This window comes from Mytilus edulis, chromosome 13, assembly GCF_963676685.1.
Source record: "Mytilus edulis chromosome 13, xbMytEdul2.2, whole genome shotgun sequence".
In the NCBI taxonomy this organism is placed as follows: domain Eukaryota; kingdom Metazoa; phylum Mollusca; class Bivalvia; order Mytilida; family Mytilidae; genus Mytilus; species Mytilus edulis.
In genome coordinates this window covers 70509592-70532726 of record NC_092356.1, presented here as the reverse complement: position 1 = coordinate 70532726, position 23135 = coordinate 70509592, and the positions used below count along the sequence as shown (strand labels likewise).

Genomic DNA, 23135 nt, shown 5'->3' with positions numbered 1-23135 from the left:
TTTTCTCTGTTACTAATGGGCAAAGTTCATTATAGATATAATTGTAAGAAGCAAGAATGTTCAGTAAAGTAAGAACTTCAAACACATCACCATCACCAAAATACAATTTTGTCATGAATCCATTTGTGTCCTTTGTTTAATATGCACATAGACCAAGGTGAGCGACACAGGCTCTTTAGAGCCTCTAGTTAGCTGTGGCGGCCATCTTAGTTGGTTGACCAAGTCATGCCACACATTTTTTAAACTAGATACCCCAAAGATGATTGTGGCCAAGTTTGGATTAGTTTGGCCCAGTAGTTTCAGAGGAGAAGATTTTTGTAAAAGATTACTTTAATTTACGAAAAATGGTTAAAAATTTACTATAAAGGGCAATAACTCCTAAACGGGTCAACTGACCATTTTCGTCATGTTGACCTTTTTGTAGATCTTACTTTGATGAACATTATTGCTGTTTACAGTTTATCTCTATCTATAATAATATTCAAGATAATAACCAATAACAGCAAAATTTCCTCAAAATTACCAATTCAGGGGCAGCAACCCAACAACGGGTTGACTGATTCAACTGAAAATTTCAGGGCAGATAGATATTGACTTGATTAACAATTTAACTTCTTGTCAGATTTGCTCTAAATGCTTTGGTTTCATAGTTATAAGCCAAAAACTGCATTTTACCCCTATGTTCTATTTTTAGCTGTGGCGGCCATCTTAGTTGGTTGACCAGGTCACCCCACACATTTTTTAAACTAGATACCCCAAAGATGATTGTGGCCAAGTTGGGATTAATTTGGCCCAGTAGTTTCAGAGGAGAAGATTTTTGTAAAAGATTACTTTAATTTACAAAAAATGGTTAAAAATTGACTATAAAGGGCAATAACTCCTACACGGGTCAACTGACCATTTTGGTCATGTTGACTTATTTGTAGATCTTACTGTGCTGAACATTATTGCTTTTTACAGTTTATCTCTATCTATAATAATATTCAAGATAATAACCAAAAACAGCAAAATTTCCTCAAAATTACCAATTCAGGGGCAGCAACCCAACAACCGATTGACCGATTCATCTGAAAATTTCAGGGCAGATAGATCTTGACCTAATAAACATTTTTATCCCTGTCAGATTTCCTCAAAATGCTTTGGTTTTTGAGTTATAAGCCAAAAACTGCATTTTACCCCTATGTTCTATTTTTAGCCTCGGCGGCCATCTTGGTTGGTTGACCAGGTCACGCCACACATTTTTTAAACTAGATACCCCAAAGATGATTGTGGCCAAGTTTGGATTAATTTGGCCCAGTAGTTTCGGAGGAGAAGATTTTTGTAAAAGATTACTTTAATTTACGAAAAATGGTTAAAAATTGACTATAAAGGGCAATAACTTCTAAACGGGTCAACTGACCATTTTGGTCATGTTGACTTATTTGTAGATCTTACTTTGCTGAACATTATTGTTGTTTACAGTTTATCTCTATCTATAATAATATTCAAGATAATAACCAAAAACAGCAAAATTTCCTCAAAATTACCAATTCAGGGGCAGTAACCCAACAACCGATTGACCGATTCATCTGAAAATTTCAGGGCAGATAGATCTTGACCTGATAAACATTTTTACCCCATTTCGGATTTGCTCTAAATGCTTTGGTTTTTGAGTTATAAGCCAAAAACTGCATTTTACCCCTATGTTCTATTTTTAGCCGTGGCGGCCATCTTGGTTGGTTGACCGGGTCACGCCACACATTTTTTAAACTAGATACCCCAATGATGATTGTGGCCAAGTTTGGTTTGATTTGGCCCAGTAGTTTCAGAGGAGAAGATTTTTGTAAAAGTTAACGACGACGGACGACGACGGACGCCGGACGCAAAGTGATGGGAATAGCTCACTTGGCCCTTCGGGCCAGGTGAGCTAAAAATGTATTGCTATTGAAGTCATCCAGTAATACATTGGTAAATATCTAAAATATTTTGAACACTGAGACAAACAAAAGGTTATAAAATGTATAATAACTGAATAACAGTCAAATATTATGGGAAATATGTATAAAGTTGTTGAATAATTTTTCCAGTCAATTATTTTGACTCTTTGGTATTCTAACTCCACTCAGTTTTCAGTTATAAATTTTTACCTATTAAGCAAAAGAAATTCATTGGAAATATGCCACACATCTTTGTATACTGTGATTCATTTTATTTTCGTTGGTACCAATTTCCGTGGATCAAGAAAAACTTGGTTATCCGTGGATATTTCAATTCATGGTTTTGCTAAAGTCTGCATACATTCCTTTAGGAAATTTGTAATTTGTTGAACCATTAAATTCGTGTTGTCCCTGTACCCATGAAATCCACGAAAAGTTAGTATCCAACGAATATTAATGAAACCGCAGTACTAACCTTTTTATTCTTATCAGCCTTCAGAAGGTTTTCATCTACAGGCTAAAAATAGACAAAAATTTATTTATGATAATTTGCAAAAGATAAGTCACTAGTGAACATCTAAAATTGATCTACAACTAACATCAATAAATGCAAAGGGTGTTGTATAAGAACAGCTAAGAACATTCTTATGTCATGACATTTTCTAAAGGGTAAAAAGTAGGTCAACAAGAACAACAATTCACAGGTAATCTGTAACTAATTATTATACAAATTTAAAAAAATAAATGTAAGCTTAATATTTATAGGGAAAGTCATGAAAATGTATCTAGTTATCTCATTTTCTCATATCATCTATTTTAAATCTTGATAAGTATGTGGTTCATTTGCAAAAACCGTGGACATATGTTTGAAACAAAATACACATAAGTGGAATAGAGCCAAATAATTTCAATTTGTAAAATGGTTTTCAAAAGAAAAAAATGTCATAGATGAAGGGCTTTAAGATGCCTTATTATGTTAAAAGACAGTATCTACTAGCCCTTAAGATCATATGAACAAACAAAAAACTAACAGAGCAAAACAATACAATCAAACAAACAAACAAAAAATAGATTTCAGAGTATTCAAAGAGGACCATAATTTTTCATTTAAATATTTGCAAGCACTTACACAATCATTTTTTTTTTATTTTAAAAGAAAAAAAAACAGGTAAATTGAATTGGAAAGTATTGAATACCAGTACACATTTTCTTTATCCTTAAATACATAAAAACAGTACAAATATCGTATTCCTTACATTATGAAAACAGTAAGTTCTCATATACCTTAAAACAAATCTAAAAATATTTGTGCTGTTTTACAACTAATATTCTATAAAGAGACCTGTTTTCGTGCATTGTTCTCACCAAACTGATACAAACAAACACAGGATGATGTTTCACAATTATTGAGATTGAATACATGTGTATGAACATGAGAATGTTAAATGTATATATTACAAATGTTTGCCCCTCAGTGTTTGTTTTGAGAAGGTATTATTGTTTTAAAAGGGCACTAGCTACGAGATATATAAAAACTCTAAAGTATGATTTGTTTTGTTCAATCATTAATGAAAGAGAAATAGTGAAATAATAATTTGCTTTTATCAGCTAAAATGGTGCAATTTTGTCAAATTAAGCTAACAAACATTGATAATGAATTATTCACTTGCAAGTGAATATTCCGTGAACAGTTATTTAAAGGGAAAGAATGTCAACATTGAAAGTGAAACAAAGGTATATAATTTGATTGACTGATTCGATCCACAAAAAAACATTTTTATAAAGATAAAAACGACGATAAACATACATTTTAAATCTTTATTATACTGCAATCAGCTATTTTACTATACAGATAAAGCTATACGTATAAACGTTAGCTTTATACGTCAATGACCTCAACTAACCTATAAGCCCCGCCTACTTATTGAACTACTGTGTTTCAACAACGTCACGTCACAACCATGACAACATGTAGTAACAATGGTCAAACTTTTATAAATTTAAACTTGTTATGTCTTCAAAGTGGTAATTTATATACCATGTTTATCTAATGTTATTAATTAAGTTCATTTTCCCTTTCTTATTCCTTAAAATGTCAATGTCTTACTGCCTGGACTACGCTCAAAGGGAAATACCCCAAAATGGTACCCCAAGAGGGAAATTCCAAACACTTTTTTTTAACAATACTTGTTACATATTTTTATTATTTGTTTCATTTTTTATTGATTTCAGTATAAAAACAATATACGTATAGTGTCTTAAAATATGAAATTTATTTGTATTCGGCACGAAACGAGGAAATGCTCGGTAAAATCTCGCGTTTCCCCCGTTTCTAAGCCTCATACAAATAAATTTCATATTTCAAGACACTATACGTATATTGTCTAAATACAAATTTAACAGACCTGTAAAAATGCAATTGCACGGATTGCTTAATATATTGATATCTGTGTTTATGTTTACATCGCTTATATGGTCATAGAAGGCCAACTTGATAGTTAATGAGATGCGTCTTGGCTAAATTTCACATGAAATGAAGCTACATCTTATTGAGACCATGTCCTGTCAATGGTTTATTTTATACTTTTGATAGTTCGGAAAAATGTTTTACGTTGTCATTAATAAAATATGAGAATTTGAGTAATTATTTATCAATCTGAATCTCGATACAAAATTTAAAGAAATGGCCCTTCCGATAAATGATGGATAAAACCTAATCGACGATCCCGGGTCAATGGACAAGTCCAATGCAATGTTACGCGACTCAGGTTCGCATACCTTTTTTTATTTATTATGGTAATTGATCTATTTCCCGTATCATATAACATTTATCGTCATGAACATTGATGTTTTTACTTGCTGAACATTGGTTTCTTTTACATAAATTAAACATCTTTATACGTTTTGAAATTAATTTAATGTATTTGTTGGATTTGAACTTTGTCTTGTATATTTTTGTACTTGTCCACGGGCAACCTAGACAAAAATAATTACTTGTCCGGTTGTTCAAATGTACGAGTCGGTCGAGTTGGGCATAGCATTTCCACACCCCTGCAGTGAACAGAAGAGAGTTTTTCTAAATTCTGAACACTACTGACAATGTCAGACTGTCTCTATCAATAATTTTTTGAGATAATTGACAACACTTGTATTTTACTAATATATTCTTTTTTTTGGCGATGTCTGCCATGTTGATGACAGATTGGATCGTTAAACCCAATTTTTGGCAATGTCTGCCATGTTGATGACAGATGGATTGTCAAACCTAATATTTGGTGATGTCTGACATGTTGATGACAGATTGGATCGTCAAACCTAATTTTTGGTGATGTCTGCCATGTTGATGACAGATTGGATCGTCAAACTTAATTTTCCAATATCTCAATCTCATGATGACCTTTGTAAAGTTTGATTCCCAATTGACTGAGTAGTTTCAAAACAGAAAATTTTTGTAAAAGTTTAGATAAAGACAAAAGATGATAATGAAAACAATGATGAAAATAGCTCACTTCACCTTTTGAGTCAGGTGAGCTTAAAATCAATTTGTTGTAATATAACATAAATATTCAGAAAGAATTTCTCAAACTGTGTAAAAGTATCTACCTAATCTACTGTGAGAACAACAATTTATTGACATTCCTGTGTAGATCTATGTGCTTCAATAAATACCACAATTTCTAATGAGAGAGTGATCTATTTATCTATCTGCAGTGTTACACACAGTCAGAAATCTTATTTAATTATACCAGTAATGGCTAGGTGATTGTTTTGTAGATGACAAAATTTAGCACACAGACAAAAATTGATAAAACTTACAAATTTATTTATTAATAAACTATTGTTTTATAAAGTTTTCCATCATACTACAGGGTCAAATTTAGGAAATACTGTGGTATCATTTTTCATAAATATAAAAGATAAGATGTGGTATGATTGCCAATGAGACAACTCTCCACAAGAGACCAAATGACACAAATGTACTTAAATTTTTGTTGTTCATTGGATAAAAATAAAATATGAAAATTTCTAGCCGACAAACAAAACTTTGAGAGTATGTAATGATCACAAAGCAAGCGTCCTATTGTGTTAAGACAAAAACCACACTACAGAAAGCAGTCTAATGGTAGCCATTGTCTAACTCTAACCTTCTTAGCAACTGGTTTTTTGCTTGGCTTTGATTGATTAGTTTTAGCATCCTGGAAGCCGCATTAAATAATAATTTAAAATTATTTACATGTCATGATTCAAATTTTTATTCAATCAATTATTTTCCTTAAATCTTTAATTCAGAAATATGAATCAGTAACACCGTAAATATCTCCTTCTTCACAACATTTAATTATCAAATTAGGCCAAACAAAAAAGTAAGTGTATTTACTGTCACATGTAAAACAAAATAGGGTAGATACAATGTAGGTAGTGATTTTTTTTTTAATTTTCAATGTTTTTTTTACATTGAGTCTTTTGGAGCAACACTGTGACTTAATCAATAATGGCCAAAAAAAAAAAAGTGAAACTGCGAGCTACTGCTCACTGATGATACCCCCGCCGCAAGTGGATAATATTAATAGTGTAAAAATATGCAAGTGTTCGGTAACAGGAAGTTGTCGAGTGATGAATCTGAAAATGCATCACACGGTATAGCTGACTTATATAAATCCTGAAACCAAATTTCAGAAATCCTTGTATTGTAGTTCCTGAGAAAAATGTGACGAAAATTTTCAACTTGGCTATCATGTGTAAAATCATACAAGTGTTCGGTAAACAGGAAGTTGTCAAGTGATCAATCTGAAAACGCATCACACGGTATAGCTGACTTAGATAAACCCTGAAACCAAATTTCAGAAATCCTTGTATTGTAGTTCCTGAGAAAAATGCGACGAAAGTTTCATGGGACGGACTGACTGACCGACGGACGGACGGACGGACTGACAGACAGAGGTAAAACAGTATACCCCCTTTTTTCAAAGCGGGGAGTATAATTAGAATAGGAGATAAAGATGTAGGTAGGGGGAGAGTAAACACACTAACTTTTTAGTTTGGCCTTAATTGCCTCTTAAGTTTAATGTGTTACCTGTTTTCCCGATGCCATATCTTTCAGTGACTGTAACTGTTTCTGAAGAGCCTCTATCTCAGCTTGTTTCTTTGTTTCTTCATCTGACCTTTTTTTCTATACAATAAAAGTACATCATTTAAGTATGTAAACATGTTGAACTTGTCATAACACAGTGTGGATTTATTATTATTTGTTAATGAATACCAATTTTTATGGATTTCGTGGTCACCAATGTCCAACGAATTTCAAATTATATATAGGAAAGTATGCAGACTTTGGCATAGCCACTAAAGCAAATATCCACGAAAATTGGTACCCACGAAAAATAAATGAATCCACAGTATTCAAATGTGTGTATGTTTCCTTTGTTGTTTTGTGGACTGTATCCTTATCATTTTTCAACCTCCTTTGTGGTAGCATGCATGCCTCGAGTGCAGGAGGTCATAGGTTTAATCTGGTTTTCTCTCATGAATTGTTTAACATTTTAGTATTGGAGTCTGTAACATCTTATTATACAGTACAGATTTTACTCTTTGTTGAAAGCCTCTGGGTAGTGACCTATACATGTCCTTGACCTTTGGTTACTGATCATGGCAATCATACATAGTGACTATGTTATTGGTTACATTAAGTATTCCCTAAGGCTTATATCACTTTTAATTCGGAAAGAACAAGCATTCTGTGAGTATTGTATGACAATACATACCCCTACCGGTTAAAAAATCATTGTAATGGAATAATAGAGGTTTTGATAGTGTTGTTGGTTTACTGTCTCAATGACATATTCCCTTATACCTCTTTAAAGGGAGTTGGCTTCTCAGTTTCTTTGTAATTAACTTTTCAAAACACAAGCATATTTTGATAGGGGATTGATAAAGGAATCAAAAGAGCAAAAAAAATATATAGGTCACTGTGCTGGTTCTTGAGATATTAGCCATTGAAATTTTGACTTTTCATAGCTTTATCATTGAGACGTTTAAGTCTTCAAAAACAATTAAAAAATAATTAATATTTTATAAGATTTTAACAGACAGCTTATCATTATACATGTAAAAGAATTATAAAAAGAAAAATGGGGGTCACCGGACAAAATTTGTTAAGGCATTCAAATGGTTAAAACCAGAGGATTCTGAAAATCTGACCAAAATTCAAAACTTGACAAGAGAGCTTCCTTAATACAGAAGGAATGAAACAAACCCTGACATCAGCTTTACTTGGTTTCCCATCGACTTTATCAAAGTACTCAAACAGCTGTCTATACAGAGTTATCTTCCTTGTTTTATCATCATCTGCGGGTAGATAATCCTTCACGGCCTGTCGGTCCTCTTTGTATAGGGCTTTAATGATACGTTCAGACCCATCTCTTACTTCTCCTGCGTGATGACTTAAAGCTGCCACACAGAACTGCATCATATTATCGATGTTTAAACCACTGCAAACAAAAATATGAAAGAATTGGGGGTGAAAAAAGTTTAATCCAAAACAGTTCCACAATTTAAAATTGAATTTGTATGATTTTACATTTTGATTTGACTTCGCAGCTTAGTTTTTATCCTGATTATCCACTACTATTTGCCTTTACCTCTAAATCTTTGAATAAAATTTTGACATCAACTCACATCAACTCTCTCCAAGTGTGTTAACATACCTATTTGTTTTGATCCCTAAGTCTTTGTATAACATTTCTACAATTTCACATCGACTCTGTCCCAGTCTTGGTGCAACACTATTCTTCATAGGTTTCACAGCCTCATGGGGAACACAGTTTGTTGGCTAAAACATATAAAAAGCAAACATATAATGTCATTTTTTGGACAAACATTGTTAAAAAATTTAATTTTAGGTCTATTTTGGTCTTGGAAAATCTAGCATAATTTTGTGTACTCAGAAGCCAAAAATAAATACTGTGGATTCATTAATTTTTCGTGGGTACCAATTTTTGTGGATTAAGGAAAACTTGCATATTCGTGGATAGCTAATTTCGAGGTTTTGCTAAAGTCTGTATACAAACCTTTAGAAAATTTGTCATTCGTTTACCTGTACCTACGAAATCCATGAAAATTGGTATCCAACGAAAAATAATGTATCAACAGTACTAAAATGGCAGTCAATATCTTATTCCACTTACTCTCCTGGTAGAAACTACTTATATTTCCAGAGCAGATGAATTAAACCTTACTCTTTTAGTAAGGTTACTCAATCTTGTTTTAAAGTTCTCTGTGTATTGTTTTGTTAGATGTTATTTGTCTTTTGATCTTCCTTCTTTTGATCACTGTGTACATTTATCATATCTCAGAAGCTTTTTGCCCAGGATTCAAGAAGAATCAACACAAACACAAGGAATATCTAATAATATATAAATCATTTCATATTTTGTAAAACTAACCTTAACTTCAGGATATCTTGCCATTTCTAAAACTAACCTTTACTTCAGGATATCTTGCCATTTCTAAAACAAACCTTGATTTCAGGATATCTTGCCATTTCTAAAACTAACCTTCACTTCAGGATATCTTGCCATTTTTAAAATCACCTTTACTTCAGGATATCTTACCATTTCTAAAACTAACCTTCACTTCAGGATATCTTGCCATTTCTAAAACTAACCTTTACTTCAGGATATCTTGCCATTTCTAAAACTAACCTTTACTTCAGGATATCTTGCCATTTCTAAAACAAACCTTGATTTCAGGATATCTTGCCATTTCTAAAACTAACCTTCACTTCAGGATATCTTGCCATTTTTAAAATCACCTTTACTTCAGGATATCTTACCATTTCTAAAACCAACCTTCACTTCAGGATATCTTGCCATTTCTAAAACTAACCTTCACTTCAGGATATCTTGCCATTTCTAAAACTAACCTTCACTTCAGGATATCTTGCCATTTCTAAAACTAACCTTCACTTCAGGATATCTTGCCATTTCTAAAATCACCTTTACTTCAGGATATCTTACCATTTCTAAAACTAACCTTTACTTCAGGATATCTTGCCATTTCTAAAAATAACCTTCACTTCAGGATATCTTGCCATTTCTTAAACTAACCTTGACTTAAGGATATCTTGCCATTTCTAAAACTAACCTTTACTTCAGGATATCTTGCCATTTCAAAAACTAACCTTCACTTCAGGATATCTTGCCATTTCTAAAACGAAATTCTTAGCGTCATCTCTGTTTCTCACAGCCTGAAATAGGAAAAGATCGTGAATGATATTTAAAGGAATTCATATTCAAAGACGAGGCAACATTGTCAAAACAAAGTTCCAGATATAGATATTAGAATTTTTTTTTGGTCTTTTTAAACTTTTGTTGAATGCTAGAATGGACTTTTTTCTTAACCTTTGTAGCTTGCTGTTCGTTGTGAGCCAAGGCTTTGTGTTTGTCACCATACTCTAACTTATAATGGTTTACTTTTAAAATGTGACTTGGATGGGGAGTTGTCTCATTAACACTCATACCGCATCTTCTTATATTTATCTAATCTGTGTTAATTTCATTTTTCCAGGGTGCTTTGAAGTTTTTCCTTTTTTTTATCAGAAGTTTCAATTGATTCTCTTTGGGAATCAACAGATTTGTCACTTTTTTCCCTGAATCATAAGTTCAATGATCTCCTGTTTTTGTTAATGACTTAAGCATAAATCAACAATCATCCTGTTGTTTTTTTGTAATTTTTCTTTTGCTAGACATAATTGATTTTGAATGTTACTTTTCTGTTTTTTTGCTTCTGATTTATATATTATCATATATAAATCTATAAAGAAACATTGATAATTTAACATTAAAAGATATCTGGATCTCGAACATTCTTAAATAGACAGTTTTTTTTTTAAATTTTATTCATTAAAAGACCTCACTTCTAGAAAAAAAAATATGAATAATTTAAAGATGTGCCTACACAAATAAAACATTTTACTAAACACAACCATTGCTCTCAACTTGGGGTAGACAATAAAACATATGGCATTGTAGGGGTTTCTGGTGCACTCAACAATTCCACTTTTACAATTGATCAATATATAACAAAAGAAAAATCGGTGCAAGAAGGGGAGATAATTACTTACTGGATGTGAGGGGAGATAATTACTATATAAGTTAGAACTAAGGGGAGATAATTACTCTTTAGGTTAGAACTAAGGGGAAATAATTACTTACTGTATCACCAGATTTATGAAGTAAGTTCTGCATAGATCTCTCCACAGCCCAAACTGTATCTTGTTTCTGTATTCTGTAACAAAGAATAGCATAAAATTCATAACTGCACCTTCAGGTGATGTTCAAGGTTATATTAGCTTCAAACATACTTTCAAAGATAATTTTTTCTTGTTTTGTCTTTTTTCAATTTCTTCTGAAATCGTTCCTTCAATTAATACTTTTTTTTAGATTTGAATGATGTTTTAGCTAGAACACCGTCCCTACTGCACACTTTTTCAGTCATAAAAGGGAATTATGTAGTTAAAACTATAAAAACCAGCCCCAATTAAATACCATGTAACCATATCAGTCACTGTTTAGCATTCAATTGGTTAAAAGACATCTGATAGGAAAACAAAAACAAGACATTGATCTATCTTTTTTTAAAGTTTTTTTTTCCTTTTTTTACTTGATTACAAGTAAATAATTTTGACAAAGAAAACCCAAATGTTCCCATTGGCTATGAATGCCTTTCATAATATCAATTTAAAGAGATTAAAAAGGACTGAAAAAGACTGATTGGTTTAATTACCTTTAAACCCTGCCTTGAAACTTTGTTTATATGTCATACTTTAAAACCTTTCAAATTCATTGAAACTTACTTCACCAGCTGGAATGACTAAAACTTGCATGAAAGTTAATGTCTGACTTGTGTTGGCTGTGTGCCAATATACAGTTTCTATTAACTAACTTACTTGTGTTTTGGTACATATTCTGTTAAAATCATTTTCAACAAGTGTAGACCTGCCTTGAACACCTAAAAGGACAGAAAATGGCAGCTTTAATTATATAATAAACAATAAAATTATACAGTTTAACATATAATGTTCATTTAATTATTATTCAAAAATTCCTCTTTTACTGGCCATTTATACATTGAGAATAAAATGAAATTAATTGAATGAACACTTGTGATAGTATTTCACATAATCTGTTCAAATCATTCAAGGTAGTTATGACATGTAAATTACTAACACACATTGCTCATGTAAATACATATTATCACTATTTTGTGCATTTTTCCTTTGATCTCTTTTTTTGTGATAATTTTTTCGTATCATTATACTCGCTTGAGATGGAAATTATCGCTAGAAAGTAAGGAGGCAAGTGGTGTTGCTAATGAAAATGACATGAAATTGTCGTCATAGGTAAAATAGCAATAAACAGATTATCATTGGTCATCTCAACTTGATTGCTTTTCTCTCTTTTGCCGTACCGGCTCAACTGAAAATCAATCTCGTTGAGATGATCAACAATAATCTATAATTATCAATGCTTTGTATTCAAAAAAATATAAACATATTTTCACTGAACTAGTATATATTTGTTTAGGGGCCGGCTGAAGGACGCCACCGGGTGCTGGAATTTCTCGCTACATTGAAGACCTGTTGGTGACCTTCTGCTGTTGTTTTTTTCTATGGTCGGGTTGTTGTCTCTTTGGCACATTCCCCAATTCCATTCTCAATCTTATATATAGTTCATGTCTTTAAATTGTGCAATAAAAAGTATCTGTAGTCCTGAAAAGACACCAAGTTGGTGTCTCATTGACGTATACTTTACATCTATTGTTCATATGAAATAGGACTATATGGAGTTATACAAATTGTAATATAAAAAAAAAAACTTACTGCATAAACTTTATCATCTATTGCTTTTTTGACAAGGAATATAGATGCTCTCATCATGGACTTTGCTTCATCTTTTGGTGCCGTGGCCGGGAGATCCTGCATCTGTTTATAAACAGCTAGCAAGGCATCTTCTCTGTATGACCAAGTTTTACTGTAAGCTTTGGACACCTTTAAAGAAAAATTATAAAATTTTAACAATCAATATTCTTAATCCACCTTTTATGCTTATATGCTGAAAATCTTTAATAAGACAATTTTACGCTAGATTGTTTGTAAGTATTAACATTACCTCCCCTTACATACAGAATCGGCTCTAATTATTTTTTTCTAGATATTTTCTGGAATAACTGCTTTAACAGATATATTGTTAATATCTACCTTCAAGATGTTCATTCTTAGGTTGGTTCTTGACATCCATTTTACATTAATATAAAACTTGCTGATTTTGTTAATTTAAAATTGACACAGTATTGATTCACTGGTGCCAATACAATATTGGTAGATATATCTCTATACATGAGTAACATGTAAGATTTATTGAATGAACTGTTATCACTGTTTGTTCCTATCTGCTCATCATCAGAAAATTACTTTGAATTCATGTATTTTTGTTAGTACCAAATTTTAAAAAAAACGGTACTTTTAATAAAATTTTATGGTTTTTACAAATTCTTCATACAAGCTTTTAGAAAAATTTGTATTTTGCTGAATACATATTTCATGAAGTCAATGAAAATAAATATTCTTCAATAATCAATGCATCATTTGTAGATAAAACATAGGAAATAAAGGAATTAATAACACTATGAAAGAAGGCTACAATTAACAATTTACCCTGGTTTTGTGGTAAAAGAGATAATCACACCATAAATGGAGGCTACACTTAACAATTTATCCCAGCATTGAGCTAAGTGAGATAATCACATACATACCAGTTGTTCACCAAAAACATCAATGGCTGCTGAAGCTTCCCTCAGATCCTTCTCTGTCAATGGTTCAGGCTCACCAGTAATTCCCACTGAAAATATAGAGAAAGTTATACATGAATGTAATCTACTTGGAGGTAAAGGGACTGATGCTTAGCTGTCAATAGTGCAGGTTCACCAGTTATTCCCACTGAAAATGTACAGAAAATTCTACCTGTAGGAAGCTCATTCGCCCTTATTTACTTCAAGACATCATCAAAAATTATACCAAACAAAAATGAGATATCAAGAAATGTAGTAAACTTCAATAATAAAATTTCCTCTTTGACTGATTCAGATATCATAAAAGGTCTTTCTCGAGCATCTATGGGATTTCAATGACTTGTATTCTAATTTGTTTAGTCAATTATGACTCTTTTTCTCTGACATTATTAAACATTCTAATTCTACATAAAAAATACAAAAAATGTATGTTTTTAAAAGATGTTTTGTCATCGACATAAAGGAATTGCTATGGACTGCTGCTGTGAGATTCTTTATATCTTGGATTTGACAAGCTGAGGACAGTCACATATAGTGGGGACTCAAAGTAGCAATATTGTGTATGTCCTAAATACTGACCTGCAGTTTCTGCTGGTTCTGGCTCCTCATCAGGAACAGCAGGAGGTCTGTGGAAAAAGACATTTTACAGGCTATCATTTGAACTTGGAATTATTTTTAATTATGGAATTTGCATAATTTCTTGTGCTTGTAATTTTTAATAGATTCCATGTTTATTTGGTATTATAATGTTTGAGCGGTTCCTAGCACTTTCCATACAATGTATTTTGTATAGGTAGTGTTGTGCACGGCACAGTACATTCTATTGAAAATGTACTATCTTCTTTGTAAAAGAAAGTGTTGTGCACAGCACAGAACATTCAAGAACAGAATAAACAAGGAATTTATTAAAAACTTCAAGCAGAAGAAATTATGCAATTTCCATATTTATAGTTGATCACAGGAACTGGAACAAATATTTTATGCCTATGAATAAAAAGATATAAAATATACATCAATCTGATAGTAACCAAAAGCAAAATAAAATGAAAATAAAAAGTATGTATATGTTAATACACTGTCTATAACTTCTGTTAAGCTCTAACTTTCACAGAATCAAGTAAAGTTTTAAGAATCTTCTAAATCCTATTATAAATTTTACTAATTTAAGAAAGGTCAAAATAATAAATCTTCTTCTTTAAAAATTGTGCATGATTATTTTTATGACCTCATTCTGACAATACTTGCTTAATATGCCTTATCAAAACAAAACAAAACAAGACAAGAACACACTAAAACAAGGTTTTCTGAGATATTTCCATTGAATTACTTACAAAATAACTACTAAACATTACAGTGTGGATTAAAGGATTATTTATTATCTTGGATATTTAATTTCCTAGTTTTATATTAGTCTGCATATATCATGTATATAGGACAAAACATATAAGAAAATCAAAAATTTGCTGAAAATTTAAATTTGTGGTTCACCCTTAATAATTACCACAAAACCCACAAAAATTGGTATCCAATGAAGTGAAACCATCACATCTTTCATGGCACACATAGAATTATAAGGATAAGTTGAAATAGTTTACTTACTTGACCGGTAGAGGGCGCTCATCATAAGACGTCCTGGGAGGTGGTGTTGATGGTAATTCTCTAGGCGTGTCCTTACTAAAGTATAAAATCTATCTACTGTGACAGTTAGAAAGCAAAAGTGTCATAATAGTTCTGGGGAGGGTCGGGCTTTTACATTCTAAGTACTTTTGTATTGTAACTATAATAAATATTTGTGAAGGACTTCTAATGCAAGGTCTGAAACTTACACTTAATACTTATGTACTGTTAACGATCAATTTTTAGAAATTTGTATACATTTATTATATTTTAGGAAAAAGTGAAAAATAAGTTCTTTAAATTACATTTAAGTGTCATTAACATCCAGTATCAAGATATTATTTGTAAAATAAAAAGCAAAAAATGCCCCAACATACTAAGAAATAAGTCACTTGTATCGTTTTCACTTTTTTGCTAATAAATTCCAGTTGAAAATTATTGAAAATAATCAATTTAGAATTTTACAGGAAAGGGAAGGATAACTCTTAACATAGACAAGGATAATAACAGACTAAGATAATCAAGCTCTGGATTTCTCTTTAAACAAGCAAGTAAGAAGTGTCAAACCTTAGTGAAAGAAAGGCAGTACTTTTGTCTGATAACATTTACTATAAGGATATCATGTTATAATAAAATAAATGTCGAAGATTTTCTTCTCTATATTAAACTATCAAAGAATGAAAAATATTCATTCAAAAATTTTCTTTATTTTTCACATCAACCAGAAACTCTTTTGATAAACATCTGTTAGGCACTGGGTGTAATATAATTCTGGTGACTACATGAGATAATATCTTTGGTGGTCATAAATAAAGTATAAATTATTATCATAAAATATCCTGGTCTTAATATGCAATGTTTTAAAAACATTTTTGAAACTCAATAAATATGTATAAACCCAGCTTTTCCCTATCATAAGCAACTTACAAATTTTACATTTCATGATACTTTGGTTAGAACATGTTCATAAATTTAGGGAATTGCATGACAAGAAATTATTTTATTTTAACCCAAAGAATATGTATAATTATCCATCTGTAATATAAGACATTAGTGTTTGACACAAATTCGGACTGATGTTATCAATTTAACCCATTCCTCAATAAGATTTTATCATGAAAGTGACCAGTTTATATTTTGTGATTGATTCCATTTTAGATCTACACTGAAGTTATGTATTTTTGTAATATCGTATAAATCTTGCTTTTATTGGTAGTGGTTGGTTGGTATGTTGCACTGCCTAATATTTTTTTCTAATTTCTCTTAAAGCTGTTCCATTAAACCATACACATGACAAAATATATTTGATAATAGAGTAACCCCCCACCCAAAGAAGAAATTTCACAGACCTGCAAACATTTAATTGTGGTGTTTCACACCATTACATAGTGGTAAAACCATCCTAGGTCACATTTATGATCTTATGGAACAGTCCTTTAGCTCTTCATTTTCTGTTTTATCATTAAAAAAGCACTGACTATAATATACAGTATACACAAAGAGTGAAGGATTTCTGTCGTCTATTCTAAAAAATGTTAGTATCTCTTTTCTCTGTGTATAAAGCTTATAAAGTTTGTAAAAAGACATAAAGTAAAATGTTTGGCTATTCTAGTAAATCATGTATATACCTTTTCAGAGCAGGCAGAGGTCGCTCATCATATGGTGTCCTAGGAGGTGGTGTCCTTGGAGGTGATCTTTGAATTGGTGACCTTGGGGTCAACTCCAGTAATCTGGGAGGTGTGGCTTGTCGTATTGGCTCTAAATCTATAACTTGGGGGTGGCGAGACTGAAAAAGTTAATAGAAATTAAGATTTAAAATAATTTGTTAACTTAGGATATTTGTAAGATTAAGTCGAGTTAAATTCATACAAATTTAGACTAATTTTTCTGTCTGTGCAACTGTAAATGTGCTGCTAATAAATTGAAAAAGAGAGTAAGCATTGAAGATTTAACTATGAGCAATATGTGATCTTCAAATAAAAGAGGGACAAAAGATACCAGAGGGACAGTCAAACTAATAAATAGAAAATAAACTGACAACTCCATGGCTAAAAATGAAAAAGACAAAAAGACAAACAATAGTACACATGACACAACATAGAAAACTAAAGAATAAGCAACACGAACCCCACCAAAAACTAGGGGTGATCTCAGGTGCTCTGTCAAATAAATTAGTTTAATAATTTAATAAAATGTGGACACAGATGTATGCCTTCCCTACCCCAGTAGTTTCCAGTAAATCAGCCAGGTTTAAGTCTCTATACACTTGTAATCTATATATAATTAAATAAAGTGTGGACACAGATATATGCCTTCCCTACCCCAGTAGTTTCCAGTAAATCAGCCAGGTTTAAGTCTCTGTACACTTGTAATCTATATATAACAAGTGAAACTGTGAGCTACTGCTCACTGATGATACCCCCGCCGCAAGTGGATAATATTAATAGTGTAAAAATATGCAAGTGTTCGGTAAACAGGAAGTTGTCGAGTGATGAATCTGAAAACGCATCACACAGTATAGCTGACTTATATAAATCCTGAAACCAAATTTCAGAAATCCTTGTATTGTAGTTCCTGAGAAAAATGTGACGAAAATTTTCAACTTGGCTATCATGTGTAAAATCATACAAGTGTTCGGTAAACAGGAAGTTGTCGAGTGATCAATCTGAAAACGCATCACACGGTAAAGCTGACTTAGATAAACCCTGAAACCAAATTTCAGAAATCCTTGTATTGTAGTTCCTGAGAAAAATGCGACGAAAAATATTCATGGGACGGATGGACTGACGGAAGGACGGACTGACGGAAGGACAGACAGAGGTAAAACAGTATACCCCCCCTTTTTTAAAGAGGGGGTATAATTAAATAAAGTGTGGATACAGATATGTGCCTTCCCTACCCCAGTAGTTTCCAGTAAATCAGCCAGGTTTAAGCCTCTGTACACTTGTAATCTATGTATAATTAAATAAAGTGTGGACACAGATATATGCCTTCCCTACCCCAGTAGTTTCCAGTAAATCAGCCAGGTTTAAGTCTCTGTACACTTGTAATCTATATATAATTAAATAAAATGTGGACACAGATATATGCCTTCCCTACCCCAGTAGTTTCCAGTAGATCAGCCAGGTTTAAATCTCTGTACACTTGTGATCTATATATAATTAAATAAAGTGTGGACACAGAGATATGCCTTCTCTTCCCCAGTAGTTTCAAGTAAATCAGCCAAATTTAAGTCTCTGTACACTTGTAATCTATATTTAATTAAATAACGTGTGGATACAGAGATATGCCTTCCCTACCTCAGTAGTTTCCAGTAGATCAGCCAGGTTTAAATCTCTGTACACTTGTAATCTATATATAATTAAATAAAGTGTGGACACAGATATATGCCTTCCCTACCCCAGTAGTTTCCAGTAAATCAGCCAGGTTTAAATCTCTGTACACTTGTGATCTATATATAATTAAATAAAGTGTGGACACAGAGATATGCCTTCTCTTCCCCAGTAGTTTCCAGTAAATCAGCCAAGTTTAAGTCTCTGTACACTTGTGATCTATATATAATTAAATAAAGTGTGGACACAGATATATGTCTTCCCTACCCCAGTAGTTTCTAGTAAATCAGCCAGGTTTAAGTCTCTGTACACTTGTAATCTGTATTCATCCATCTGTACTTTCTTTAGTTTAGCTTTGTCGTAATCTTCATTCTCCACGGCCTGACGTTTCTCCACTTCATACTTCCCTAACTTCTCGCCAACCTTCTGTAATTCTGTTATTGCTGACTTTAATCTCTTTGCATAATCAAATCTTTCTTCTATAATCAAATGTTTATTGGCTTTTATTAGATTCTCAAATATATTTTTTTTTTAGAATTCATTTATCTATTTAACAGACATCTTTTTATTACAATGGAATATAAATATACTTAACATTGTTAATATTTGATTTCTTAATAAATGAAAATTATAGATTTTTCTTCTACATCAAAACAGAATTGGCATTTTCAAAAATTTCAAACTTTATCTAGTGATTATACAACTCATCCCTAAGCAAAAAAGAATTAAATTTGTCTTTTTGTGTTTTTTTCTATTGGCCTTAGATTTGTTTACTTGACTTGTAAAAGAATGTGATACTGTAAATTTAGAAATTATTACATTTTTTTATGATTGCGAAAAATGCGACAGGGTTTAATGGCAATAACTGAAACTCGCAAAATTGAAAATTTTGATATAAATTGAACAGGATTTTCTCAATATCGCAACAATTAAAATCAATTTTTTTTCTAAAATGACAAAATTGCAATAATAAATGCACACACTAATTTCTGAATTAACAGTTTACAGAACAATGAAATCTTACGTAGAACAGCTTCTTGTTTCTTTTTCTCCAGTTTTCTGATGATTCCAGCAATCTCAGGATCTTGGTACATGTCAAATGCTAAGTCGTCTAATGGAGATATATAGTCTGGTCTAAAATAAAGTAGAATAAAGTCAGTTAACGGCTAGACAACCTCTCAGGTCTGTGGTGAATTATTTCCCCATACAACATCACCTTATTTTGAATTCTATCGTATTATTAGAAGAACTCAGAAATAACTGTGACTTCAAGAAATATTGTATACAAATAGAATTTATCATGTGAGGTAAAGTCATGTTATTGAAAGTATTACCTTTTGTCTTGTAGTTATTCTAAATAAATAAAAATTTGAATTGACAGCAGTCTCAATTATAGATGAAGAAGAAAAGAAGATGCTTTATTTCTTAAAAATGGGCTCACAAGGAGCATAATATAATATCATTATAATATTATTCTTTTACAAATATAATAAACAATACAGTATACATAGTTACAAACACAAATACGAAACAACAGTTTTCACATATTAGTATACATGTATATATAGGAATATATATAAAACCTTCGTCTCAGGCACACCTCTAGAAAAAAACAAAAAGCAATACTGTGAGAAGGCTTAATATATCTAGCTGAATTATATATAACTTACTTATTATAGGTATCTAATCCTAAATCATCAAGTTGTCCTTTCCTATCTGGGTCAAGATAATATTCCTGCAATTATAAAATATAAAAATCACATTAAAATATGAGATAAAAAGTTGTCCTTCTTACATGGGTCAAAATAATATTTCAACAATGAAATTCAAAACTAACAACTTTTATCTATTTAGATAGATTTAATTTTGCAATCAGGAAAAGTTGATATTATCAAAAACATAAATCAATATATATATTTATCCAACGAGAAATTAGAGATATGACTCGTCTGTCTGCCGAAAATTCCAAAACAAATGACAATCTGATGGACAGCAACATTGCAACAATTCAAAGCTGCTGAATTATGACCTAAGGGGCAGAGTCTTGAATACCTAGGTCTTGCTTTCCTCCACTTTCATGGCAGGGGAGATAAAAAACTAATCATATGAATGAGAATCACAGTTCTGAATTGTATTCTATACTTACAGGGTCCATAAAATCTGATGGTCCTTTCAGTGTTTCTCCTATCACATTTATTGCTATAATTCCAACCTGAAAAGTACAAGTATATTGAAGGCTTAAAACTCAATATGTTTCTCCTATCACATTTATTGCTATAATTCCAACCTGAAAAATATAAGTATATTGAAGGCTTAAAACTCAATATGTTTCTCCTATCACATTTATTGCTATAATTCCAACCTAAAAAGTACAAGTATATTGAAGGCTTAAAACTCAATATGTTTCTCCTATCACATTTATTGCTATAATTCCAACCTAAAAAGTACAAGTATATTGAAGGCTTAAAACTCAATATGTTTCTCCTATCACATTTATTGCTATAATTCCAACCTGAAAAATACAAGTATATTGAAGGCTTAAAACTCAATATGTTTCTCCTATCACATTTATTGCTATAATTCCAACCTGAAAAGTACAAGTATATTGAAGGCTTAAAACTCAATATGTTTCTCCTATCACATTTATTGCTATAATTCCAACCTGAAAAGTACAAGTACATTGAAGGCTTAAAACTCAATATGTTTCTCCTATCACATTTATTGCTATAATTCCAACCTGAAAAGTACAAGTATATTGAAGGCTTAAAACTCAATATGTTTCTCCTATCACATTTATTTCTATAATTCCAACCTGAAAAATACAAGTATATTGAAGGCTTAAAACTCAATATGTTTCTCCTATCACATTTATTGCTATAATTCCAACCTGAAAAGTACAAGTATATTGAAGGCCTAAAACTCAATATGTTTCTCCTATCACATTTATTGCTATAATTCCAACCTGAAAAGTACAAGTATATTGAAGGCTTAAAACTCAATATGTTTCTCCTATCACATTTATTGCTATAATTCCAACCTGAAAAGTACAAGTATATTGAAGGCTTAAAACTCAATATGTTTCTCCTATCACATTTATTGCTATAATTCCAACCTGAAAAATACAAGTATATTGAAGGCTTAAAACTCAATATGTTTCTCCTATCACATTTATTGCTATAATTCCAACCTGAAAAGTACAAGTATATTGAAGGCCTAAAACTCAATATGTTTCTCCTATCACATTTATTGCTATAATTCCAACCTGAAAAATACAAGTATATTGAAGGCCTAAAACTCAATATGTTTCTCCTATCACATTTATTGCTATAATTCCAACCTGAAAAATACAAGTATATAGAAGGTTTAAAACTCAATATGTTTCTCCTATCACATTTATTGCTATAATTCCAACCTGAAAAGTACAAGTATATTGAAGGCCTAAAACTCAATATGTTTCTCCTATCACATTTATTGCTATAATTCCAACCTGAAAAATACAAGTATATTGAAGGCCTAAAACTCAATATGTTTCTCCTATCACATTTATTGCTATAATTCCAACCTGAAAAGTACAAGTATATTGAAGGCCTAAAACTCAATATGTTTCTCCTATCACATTTATTGCTATAATTCCAACCTGAAAAATACAAGTATATTGAAGGCTTAAAACTCAATATGTTTCTCCTATCACATTTATTGCTATAATTCCAACCTGAAAAGTACAAGTATATTGAAGGCCTAAAACTCAATATGTTTCTCCTATCACATTTATTGCTATAATTCCAACCTGAAAAATACAAGTATATTGAAGGCCTAAAACTCAATATGTTTCTCCTATCACATTTATTGCTATAATTCCAACCTGAAAAATACAAGTATATAGAAGGTTTAAAACTCAATATGTTTCTCCTATCACATTTATTGCTATAATTCCAACCTGAAAAATATAAGTATATTGAAGGCTTAAAACTCAATATGTTTCTCCTATCACATTTATTGCTATAATTCCAACCTGAAAAATACAAGTATATTGAAGGCTTAAAACTCAATATGTTTCTCCTATCACATTTATTGCTATAATTCCAACCTGAAAAATACAAGTATATTGAAGGCTTAAAACTCAATATGTTTCTCCTATCACATTTATTGCTATAATTCCAACCTGAAAAATACAAGTATATTGAAGGCTTAAAACTCAATATGTTTCTCCTATCACATTTATTGCTATAATTCCAACCTGAAATGTACAAGTATATTGAAGGCTTAAAACTCAATATGTTTCTCCTATCACATTTATTGCTATAATTCCAACCTAAAATGTACAAGTATATTGAAGGCTTAAAACTCAATATGTTTCTCCTATCACATTTATTGCTATGTAAAAGTATATTGAAGGCTTAAAACTCATTTCGTAGAGAAGTAT

The 23135-nt window shown here is 31.4% G+C and overlaps 1 protein-coding gene across 1 annotated transcript in view; it reads right to left on the bottom strand.

Moving 5' to 3' along the window:
* LOC139500528 (centrosomal protein of 104 kDa-like) overlaps positions 1-23135 on the bottom strand; it is a 44302-nt gene that overhangs the window by 10484 nt on the left and 10683 nt on the right. Inside the window, exons 3-18 of the mRNA XM_071289276.1 lie at positions 20859-20924; positions 20383-20447; positions 19737-19846; positions 18980-19191; positions 17009-17166; positions 15363-15437; positions 14343-14389; positions 13728-13813; positions 12796-12963; positions 11863-11924; positions 11129-11201; positions 10096-10161; positions 8621-8745; positions 8170-8404; positions 6991-7086; positions 2392-2433 (exon numbers count right to left, since the gene is read on the bottom strand). Coding sequence (XP_071145377.1) covers positions 2392-2433; positions 6991-7086; positions 8170-8404; positions 8621-8745; positions 10096-10161; positions 11129-11201; positions 11863-11924; positions 12796-12963; positions 13728-13813; positions 14343-14389; positions 15363-15437; positions 17009-17166; positions 18980-19191; positions 19737-19846; positions 20383-20447; positions 20859-20924 — 1686 coding nt within the window. The remainder of the gene's footprint in view (positions 1-2391; positions 2434-6990; positions 7087-8169; positions 8405-8620; positions 8746-10095; positions 10162-11128; positions 11202-11862; positions 11925-12795; positions 12964-13727; positions 13814-14342; positions 14390-15362; positions 15438-17008; positions 17167-18979; positions 19192-19736; positions 19847-20382; positions 20448-20858; positions 20925-23135) is intronic.